Consider the following 10,902-nt stretch of genomic DNA (forward strand, 5'->3'; position numbering starts at 1 on the left):
TATATTCTACATACAAGTCCCTTATCTGATATATAATTTGAAATATTTTCTCCAATTGAATAGGCTTTTTCATTTTCTAGATAGTGTCCTCTGAAGCGAAAACCTTTTCAATTTTTTTTTTTTTTTTTTGTGGTACGCGGGCCTCTCGCTGTTGTGGCCTCTCCCGTTGCGGAGCACAGGCTCCGGACGCGCAGGTTCAGCGGCCACGGCTCACGGGACCAGCCGCTCCGCGGCATGTGGGATCTTCCCGGACCGGGGCACGAACCCGTGTACCCTGCATCGGCAGGCGGACTCTCAACCACTGCGCCACCAGGGAAGCCCAAACTTTTCAATTTTGATGAAGTCCAATGTATCCATTTTTTTTTTCGTTGCTTGCAATTTTTGTGTTATATCTAAGAGGACATTTCCTAATCCAACATAATAAACGATTTTTTTTTTTTTTTTTTTTGGCTGTATTGGGTCTTCGTTGCTGAGCACAGGCTTCCTCTAGTTGCAGCGAGCAGAGGCTACTCTTCGTTGCGGTGCGTGGGCTTCTCATTGCAGTGGCTTCTCTTCCTGGGGAGCACAGGCTCTAGGCATGTGGGCTTCCATAGTTGCAGCCCGCAGACCTTAGAGCGTGCAGGCTTCAGTAATTGTGGCGCATGGGCTTAGTAGTTGTGGCTCACAGGCTCTAGAGCGCAAGCTCAGTTGCTGTGGCACACAGGCTTAGTTCCTCTGCAACATGTGGGATCTTCCCGGACCAGGGACTGAACCCATGTCTCCTGTCTTCAGAGTTTTATCATTTTAAGCTCTTACATTTATTTAGACCTTTGGTCCATTTTGAATAAATCTATATATACATATAGTAGAGATGGGGGGGTCCCGCTTCATTCTTTTGCATATGGATATTCAGTTGTCCCAGGACCATTTATTGAAAAGACTATGTTTGCTCCATTGTATTGCCTTTGCTCCTTGATCTAAGATCAGTTTACTATATGTATGTCTATTTCTGGGCTCTCTATTCTCTTCCATTGGCCTATTTGTCTATTCTTTCAGCAGTTCCCACTGTCTCTATTACTGTAGTTTTACAGTAAGTCGTGAAGTCCTCCTACTGTTCTTCAATATTGTATTGACTATTCTGGGTCTTTCCCTCTCCATATAAACTTTAGAGTTGGTTTGACAATATCCATAAAAACCTTGCTGTGATTTTATTTCAGATTGCATTGAAACTATAGATCAAGCTGGGAAGAACTAACATCTAGATAATACGGCCACTTTCATATACATGAGGAAAGCTGTGCACACTGTTAACCTGAATAAATTCTGGGATTCTGTTACAAAGAAATAAAGGAAGACCAGATGCTGGCTCAAGTAATTAGCAGTCTCTCCACATAGAGACTTCATACCATTTGGTAGAAAAAAATAAGCTTTTGATTAAACAAAAGCTGACACTAAAGTCATATAAAAATTGGGAGGATACACACTTATGATTTGGAAATGCTTTTAATCAGGGTAAGTTGTTTTCCAAATAAACAGTAAAAATTTACAAAACCTACTGAAGGAAAAAATTCCTCGTCCTAGAACATTAGTTCTCTAATCTGTCACAACAGTTACACCTCCAACAGTTGTGAGATATAATTAACGTGAGGAGTGTTTTAACCTATTAGTACCAGCTTAAACCATATAAAATTGCAGAGTTTTATAGTCAGAAACAAATATTGGTAATTTCATATAGTTCAACCTGTATCAAAGTGTGTGACTAATTTACTTAAAAAATACAAGTTAGGGTAGATCTAGGTTATCACCATAATATTGTAGAATGTTACAGCTGAATTCCAACCATCTTTATTCAGTGGGAAAGAAGTGAAATTACAGCTGGAATATCAGAACTGTACCTTCACCCTTAAGCACTTCTGAATTCTTTTTCTGTTCTCAGGAGTAATACTGACATTGGTAGACTGGAAAATGGCCCCCCAAATGTTTTCATGCCATAATTCTCAGTTTTATGCCTGGTTAAATTACATGGCAAAAGGGACTTTGCAGATGGAATTAAGGTTATAGACCTTAAAATAGGGAAGTTACCCAGATGTGCCCAGTGTAATCAAATGGACCTTTAAAAGAAGGCAGAAGGGTCCATCATCAATAGGATTATGGAAGAAGCAGGAGAGATTCAAAGACTGAGAGGGACTTGACCATTGCTGGCTTTGAAGAGAAGGGGACCATGAGTGAAGGAATGCAGGCAGCCTCTAGAAGTGGTTTGGCTGGGAATGGCTCTCAGCCAACAGCAAGGAAATGGGACCGTGATCCTTCAGCTGCAAAGAACTGAATTCTGCCAACAACTGAATGAACGAGGAAATGGAGTCCCCCATGCCACATCCAGAAGAGAATGAAGCTCTGCAAATACCTTGATTTTAGCCCAGGTGAGACCCATATCAGATGGCTGACCTACAAAACTATAAGACAATACACTTGTGTAGCTTAATACACTTTAGCCACTAAGTCTGTGGTAATTTGTGATAGCTGCAATAGAAACTCACACTTATCTTAGTAAAACCCCCATTTTAAAGGACTCATCACAGAAGGGTCCCTACAGTCATTGAAACCATATTTTTAAAAACTCGTATCTGGTCCTTAATGATTCTAGTATATTAAACTATATTATAATTGGAAATGTGTATATAGCCAACAAAAATAATAAAATTGTAAACTGAAAACTACAAAGCCAGTTATTTTATATAAAAACTCTAAAAACATCATGACTAGTTTTTATGAGAAACATTTCATCTAGGAGTGATTTCTAAGGCAGTTTCTTGAGTTTCCATAAAAACAGAGCCTTCTGTCTCAGAAGAAGGGATATCAATAAGAGGACCAGAATCCTCTATATCCAAGTTTGGTGGTTTCTCCTGTTCATAACTCAGGTTTGAATTATCTTTCATTTGAATCTCTTGCTCTTCCAACTCCAAAGATTTATCTGGGTCTGGAGCTACAACTTCATCCTCTTCATTTTCATGCAGAAAACTACAAATCATGTTGGGTCTACAGGAGAAGTCATTTTCCTTGATTTGCAGCCATTCCACACCACCTAATGGAGGAGGCAGGGGGACAAACCAAGAAACATGAAAAAGGAATTTCAGTTACTTACATATATTTTTAATTTAATTGTTCATATGAATATTTATCAAAATAAAACCCCAACGTAAAGAAAGGAACATGGTGCCTGTACCTACTGATAAATGATCATGTAATTTCCATCTTACATGGAGACCTTGGAATGCCTATAGGGTATGCATCATCAAAATCACTAAAAGTAATCAACTTCAGTTACTATTCCAAGCCCTTTTCCCAGAGTCCAATTCCCAACTCATTCTGAGAGATAACTGAGCTCCCACTGCCATCTTTTGTCTTGAAGAAAATTTTGTCACTTCCCTACAATTTTCTCCCTACCCATTCAGTTTTCATAATACAATGGATGATACCACTCTATCATCTTGAGTCAACATTTATTTGTCATTTTGAGTTGAAAAATCCAATTGTGAAATAAGACACCTCTCCAAAAAAAACCCTTGAAAAAATTTTTTGTTCCTTTCCATACTCACAGTCAAAGCCCTTACCTGTCAATGAACTCCCATAATCGAGAATTGCTCCAGGGACTTCCCTGGTGGTCCAGTGGTAAAGAATCCTCCTTACAATGCAGGGGAAAACGGGTTTGATCCCTGGTCAGGGAACTAAGCTCCCACATGCTGCAGGGTAACTAAGCCCGCATGCCACAACCACTGAGGTCGCGCGCCTCAACTAGAGCCTGCGTATTGCAAACTACAGAACCCACGCACCCTGGAGCCTGTGCACCACAACTAGAGAGAAGCCTGTGCACGACAACGAAGAGCTTATGCACCGCAACGAAAGATCCCAAATGCCTTAACGAAGATCCCGTGTGCTGCAACTAAGACCTGACACAGCCAAAAATAAACAAAATAAATAAATAATAAATAAATCTTAAAAAAAAAAATTGCTCCAATAATGCTAGCCATTTTTTTCTTTCATCCTTATGACCCTTTCAGTTAAGTATTTTCAATGGATCCTCAATTCCTATAGCCCAAGCTGTTTACTCTCACCTTCAAAGTTCCATTAGATATCTGTAAGATATACCAACCTATCTTGTCACCCTGTTCACGCATCTGTTCCTATCCCCATTCATAAACTAACTCTTCCACAGCTGTTTGTTGAAACATCCTTACTGTCGATCCCATATCTTTTCTCATGTATTACTACTATAAAGTCTCCCTCTTTCAAAAATCGATTTGTTCTTTCCCTCCAGTTCAGCTTCAACTATTGACTTCATAGTTTTTTCTTGCTATAACGTCATTCTCCTAGTCACCAAGTTTAAAACCTCAAAGCCATCCTAAAGCCTACTCTGTTATCTAGCCTAATACTTGGCACATAACAGATACTTAAAATAAGTTGAATGAAATGGGTGTCGAGTCACAGTCATCCATGTCTGTTTCAATGTGATTTGCTTTAGAGTACAAGTTCCTAGAAAGGACCACATTTCCTGTGTATTTTGTTCTGCCTCCAGCATCTTGCCATGTTTGGCAAACAGCCTCCAAGATGGTCCCCAATGATCCTCACCTTTCTGACAAGCACGCCCCTGTGTCGTCCCCTCCCACATGGAATAGGATATCACAGAAATGACAGAATGTGACTTCTAAGGATAGTTCATAAAAGACATTGTGGCTTCTACCTTGTTCTTAAGGATCACTTGGTCTGGGAAAGCCAGCCTCCGTGTCAGGAGGGCACTCAAACAGTAGTGTGAGGAGGTGAGGAAGTGAGGCCTCCTGCAACAGGCAGCACAAACTCACCAGCTATGTGAGTGAGCCATCTTACAATTAGATTTTCCGGCCCTACTCAAGCCTTCAGATGACTACAGCCCAGCCAACACAATGACTGCAACCTCATGAGAGACCCCAGCCAGAACAACCTAGCTAAGCTGCTCCCCAATTCCTGATTCACAGAAACGTGTAAGATGGTGTTCTGTTGTTGTTGTTTTAAGCCTTTAAGTTTAGGGGTAACTTTTTATGCAGCAACAGGTAACCAATACAGCCTTGAATAGTTCGTTACTAATTTATTTGATTGAAAGATACACACAAATCTTCCCAAAGATCTATTAGATTATTAAGAACTATAGGAGAGGAAATTGTATAACTTCCTTTAAAAAGAATATCTAAATGATAGCTAAGCTATCTGGTATGTATCTGCCTTTCGAATTCATTCTAGAACTTCAAGTGCCTACTTCCTATTATTTTTGGAGTGCCTAAAAAAAGGGATAATTGTGGAATATATAAGAACAAAGATTTGTTATATAGTTACGTGTAGCTGGTATAATTAATTTCTAAATGATTAATGTACCTTCAAATGTTTATTCCTTAAAATATAATAAATCAAACCATGAATATTCATCAATAGGGTCTCATTTACTAGAGTTTCAAATATGTCTTTGAGCAATAAGCCTTTTTTTGGGGGGGGGACAAACACCTTTATTCTGACTGTGTCACAAATTCCCTAGGGCAAGAGAAAGAGGTTGGTGTGGTGAACAATGGGCTTTTAAACCACCAAGTGTTTATTTGCTCATCTCCACAAACATGCGCCTGCTATGGGTGCAAGAAGCACTGGCCTAACGTCTCTAGTGTGGGATGACGAGCAACTGGAGAAGGCTAAATGGATGCTTATTAAAGAACGAGACACAGGACTGACAACTCTGGTCCTAGAGTCCCTCCCACATATAAAGCCAGCTTCTTCCAGCTGTGAGCATCTTGGGGAAGGTTACTGCATCTGCCAAAAGTTCAGGAGATCCTATGGGGTTACTCCTTGGGAATCGAGAACTGCTATCATCATACCTTCTGCACTTACAAAGAAGTTTTAATGAGAGAGAGAGAGAGAGAGAGAGAAGTAGTTGCTGAATTCCCTGGGGTTGAAATCATGTCAAGTTTCTTGACAAACTCCTCACAATCGTTTCCAATGCAAAGAAGATAGAAATTTCTTATATGTCTCCAGTGCCCCCTGCTATGTGAGAATTCAACTCAATTTTAAATCTCTGTTTGGTACTTTTCATGGAGTACCCTCAATTTTAATATACTTTACCTACCACACATAGTTATTACTACAAAGTACAAAGAACATCCTGGCAGCAGTGTTTCATAAAGCCAATACTAAATCACCTATTTTCAGAGAACTAAGTGAACTAACCTATGTTTTCTTCTCCTTCCTTCTTTTCTGTCAGAAGAGTTCTTGTCATGCTGAGCTTCTTCATTGTGTGGCATTTATATTTTAGCACTGTTTTATTATTGCCTTCTGCATCCACTAGAATATAAAACGGACACTATTATACTGCTTGATGCCATCAAATAATCATGTTAAGCCTCAATGATTCCAGTTTCCTCCAGCTCCAAGCACAGAGAAATATCAGATAAAATACATAAGAACAAAAGGCACAGTGAACTCAAAGGCAACAAACATCTCTACGGGACAGAAACACAAAGTGAGATTAAAGCTATGGGCCTATTAGGCTCCAGCTCGGAAGCAGGAAAGGGAGGCCAGGAATTTGGCCTTACAGGGTAATGAGGTCGAAAACTCTGCCACTCAAAGTGAAGGACCAAAGGTAGACCTACTGCTTGAAGCCGGACTGGAGTGGAGAACATTACCGATCATGAAAGAAGATGAGAAAAAAACCACTGCCAACCTGCTGCTGGGGGTCACAGCTTTATAAAAGCTGTGGGCGTAGGCAGGAGGGAGGATGAGGCTCTGTGCTAAGGATGTGAAGCACACGGAAAACTTCCACACCCTGCCACTGTGTGGCTGATACTACACTTTAGAAAGCAACACAGTGACATCTATTAAGTTCAACCACATGAAACTGTCGCTATTTGGCCCAAATTGGTAATTTCATATGGTTGAATCTAGTACACACACTCATCAAGACATTTTTACATATATGCAAAAGGAAACATAAAAATATTCATGGCAGCATTTCTGTAGTGAGTTAATAAGCATAATTATGAAAATGGGCTCTGGAGCAGACCACCTGGGTTCAAATCCTGGCTCTGCCTCTTATTTTGTGTATGACCTCGGGAATGTTACTTACCTCTCTTGCTTCAGTTTCTTCAAATATAAAATGAAAACAATGGCATCTACCTCATAGACTTGTGGTGAGGATTCAATGAGTTAATACTTATAGCACCTAGAACAGTGCCTGACATACAGAAAGCACTCAATAAATTTTAGTAGTTATTAATAATTACTGGTAAAAACGGAAGCAACCTACATGTCCATAAATTGGAGAATAAACTGTGGTATAGTCACAAATAGAATCTTAAGCAACAGGGAAAACAGATATATATCAACACGTATAAATCTCGAAACATCTCTAATGGAAAAAAGACATAGAATAATATGTATAATATGCTATAACTTATATCAAGTGTGAAAATACACAGAAAGTGCTATTTATTGTGTGCGCATACATACATATGTAATATAAAATCAGGTATAGGAAAGAAAAACACCAAATTCAGGAGAGTGATTAACTCTGAAGACAGAGGAAGGGAGTAGGTTTGGAGAGGGGTATACAAGGGGCTTCAAAGGTATGTGGAATGTTTTTTAACTACCTAACCAAAAGGGAGGATTTGATACAGCTAGACAAGGGGTACATGAGATCTTATAATTTTAATATCCACCATACATAAGTATGTTTGAAATATTTCATAGTAAAAAGAGTTGAGTCAACATAGCAATCACTTACCATGTTCAACATTTTCTTCAAAGATAACACAGGTCCCAAGAGTGTCTGTAGAAAAACATGAAGGCAACTTGTTGAGAAGTAACAGAGCTACTTTCTTTGAAAGGCATATAAAAAAAAAAGGGAGTTTCATCTCTCTGACTTCCTCCTACCTTCATACTCTCCAGCAAAGACATAGCTGTCCACTTGCAGAATGGGCTTCTCAGTATCAATTCCCTACAACAGAATATAGGATCATTAAAAAAATCATCATTAGAAAAAGCCTTGGGGGTGGGGGGAATGGGTGAAGTGGGGGCTCAAACGATACCAACTTGCAGTTACAAAATAAATAAGTCCTGGGATGTTTAAGAACATCATGGTGACTATAGTTAATAATACTGTACTTTATATTTGAAAATTGCTAAGAGAGTAAACCTTCAAAGCTCTTACCAGAAGAAAAAAAAATTGTAACGATGTGTAGTGATGGGTGTTAACTAGACATTGTGGTGATCATTTCACAATATATGCAAATATTGAAAACGTTGTACAGCTGAAACTAGTATAATGTTATATGTCAATTATTTCTCAATTTAAAAAAGAATGCACAAGGGACTTCCCTGGTGGTACAGCGGTTAAGACTCTGCGCTTCCACTGCACGGGGCACGGGTTCGATCCCTGGTCAGGGAACTAAGATCCCACATCCCGCATGCCGTGTGGCATGGCAAAAAAAAGAACAAGACTTTTACATGAAACCTTGCTACCAAGGAGACTGATTTCCAAAGCTGGGGAACCTTTGGATCTTCTTGTCCTAGCAAGTAAAAGATAAGCTAAAACTGCTCTCATCACAGCAGCTACAAACTGAAGACTACTTAATTCATACCCAAGTAGCAAGGTCTATTTCAATCAACATCCTCTTCAACATAAAGTAAGAACAGAGGAAGTTTTGTCAAAAATGCTCAAAAGAGGGCTTCCCTGGTGGCGCAGTGGTTGAGAGTCCGCCTGCCAATGCAGGGGACACGGGTTCGTGTCCCGGTCCGGGAAGATCCCACATGCCGCGGAGCGGCTGGGCCCGTGAGCCATGGCCGCTGAGCCTGGGCGTCCAGAGCCTGTGCTCCGCAATGGGAGAGGCCACAACAGTGAGAGGCCCGCGAACTGCAAAAAAAAAAAAAAAAATTCTCAAAAGATTTTAAACATAAAACAGACGGTAACTCCCGATACCATAGCTCAAGTCAACAGTACTCGGGCCTCTCACCGCCATGGCCTCTCCCGTTGCCGAGCACAGGCTCCGGGCGCGCAGGCTCAGCGGCCATGGCTCACGGGCCGCACGAACCCGCGTCCCTGCATCAGCAGGCAGACTCCCAACCACTGCGTCACCAGGGAAGCCCTGAAGTCCTTTCTTAATAGGTATTCTCTCTCCCTTCTCCACACTATTTTTGTTTGTTTTCCATATTTTATTTTTTGAAGCTTTTAAATTTTATTTTATTATTATTATTTTTGCGGTAGGCGGGCCTCTCACTGTTGTGGCCTCTCCCGTTACAGAGCACAGGCTCCGGACGCGCAGGCTCCGCGGCCCGTGGGATCTTCCCGGACCAGGGCACGAACCCGTGTCCCCTGCATCGGCAGGCGGACTCTCAACCACTGCGGCCCCAGGGAAGCCCCTTTAATTTTGTTTTTTACTGAAGTATAGTTGAAGTACAATGCTGTGTAATCACTGCTGTACAGCAAAGTGACTCAATTGTACATATATACATTTTTTCATATTCTCCATTATCATTTATCACAGGATATTGAAATATAGTTCCCTGTGCTATACAGTAGAACCTTGTTGTTTACCCATTCTATATATACCAGTTTGCATGTTTAACCTCTGTGTGCATATCTAATTATCCTCTCTGCCCTTTGTGTTTTACTCACCCTCCTCACTATATAAAACGGTGTATTTTTTCAAAACCTAATGTTCCATATCAAAATGCTTTAACCCTCCAAATCTTTACCTCTCCAGCCACACAAGCAGACACTCAGGCAGAGTTAGGCATTAACTTTCTCCCAGCTGCTCCCACAGTCCCCCTGTACTCCTGTAATTGTCTCCAGCGTTCACTGCTTTGTTCACGTGAAATTAATATATCAATCTTAGGGACGGGTATATTTCACCAGTCATTCTTGTTTTAAATTTAAGAAAATCTACAACAACCCCCCAATTCTACAAGACTCACCAAAATCTTGCATTTATTTTCACATTTTGAGAGAAAGTCTGAATCAATAATTCCTGATAATTCCACCAGAACCAACTGCTCCTGGTGGAAGAAAGAGGGGTTAAAGGCGCTAGCTTGCGAGTGTGCAGGAAGAAGCAGGCATTAACGAGAGAAGCCAAGCCTCGCCAGTGCAACGACCCCACCTTTGTGAAAACTAGGTCCTGCTTTCAACAAGAGGAAGCGCGCGCCGTTACTTAAGGTAACTTCCCTCCTTCCCCCTCGAACTTCCGTGTAGCCCATAAGGCTGGGGCCAGCTGCCCGCCGCTCCGCGCGCCCTGAGGCACAATCCCGCCAGGAGCCCCCGCAAGCCCGCCGCGTCCCGACTCCCTTCCGCGCACACAGCCGAGCAGCAACCCTCTCCACCGCCGCGCGGGCTTCCGCCGTCGCACTCACTGCGTCCTCCTCCTCCTCCTCCTCCTCCTTCTCCTCCTCCTCGTCCCAGTATCCCCGACTTGGCTCCTCGGCCACCGCCGCCATGCCGCCGCTCCTCCGCTCGGTCTCCGAGCCGTGGGCCCCGCCCGCCGGAGCCGCCATCTTGAGTACGGGCAGCAGCTTCCGCCCCGCCGCGGCTCCGACAGCGCCAGTTGCTCCTGCCAGCACGCGAGATGGCGGCTCCCAGGCCCACGTGGAGCCTGTTGTCCCTGTCCCGAGAGCCGGAGCCGGGGCCCTGGCGGGTCGGCCGGGCAGGTCCCGCGACCTAGGGAACCCTCGGGTTCCCGGCCCAGCTGGGACGAGAGCACTATGGAAGCCGAGGGGATGAAGTAGGTGCAGGCAAGGAGGCTACGGTGCGCGAGGGAAATGGAGAGGCCTCGTGTGGCCCCAGCCTACAATGCTTGGAAAGAAATTCCTAATGTCGTTTGAGCACTGATCATCAATTCAGGTTCTCCACGAGCTAAGTAAAGG

The 10,902-nt window shown here is 42.4% G+C and overlaps 1 protein-coding gene across 1 annotated transcript; it reads right to left on the reverse strand.

Annotated features, from left to right (window-relative positions):
* Positions 1 to 1,469: 1,469 nt before the first annotated feature.
* GTF3C6 (general transcription factor IIIC subunit 6) lies at positions 1,470 to 10,533 on the reverse strand (the record flags this gene model as incomplete). Its single annotated transcript, XM_082856085.1, has 6 exons — positions 1,470 to 3,061; positions 6,220 to 6,333; positions 7,772 to 7,816; positions 7,921 to 7,984; positions 9,961 to 10,041; positions 10,393 to 10,533. The coding sequence occupies 6 exons, from the start codon at positions 10,531 to 10,533 to the stop codon at positions 2,760 to 2,762; spliced, it is 747 nt and encodes a 248-aa protein (XP_082712211.1). The 3' UTR covers positions 1,470 to 2,759.
* Between the last annotated feature and the right edge of the window lie 369 nt (positions 10,534 to 10,902).

This window comes from Leucopleurus acutus (assembly GCF_964270905.1).
Source record: "Leucopleurus acutus genome assembly, chromosome: 15".
Classification (NCBI taxonomy): domain Eukaryota; kingdom Metazoa; phylum Chordata; class Mammalia; order Artiodactyla; family Delphinidae; genus Leucopleurus; species Leucopleurus acutus.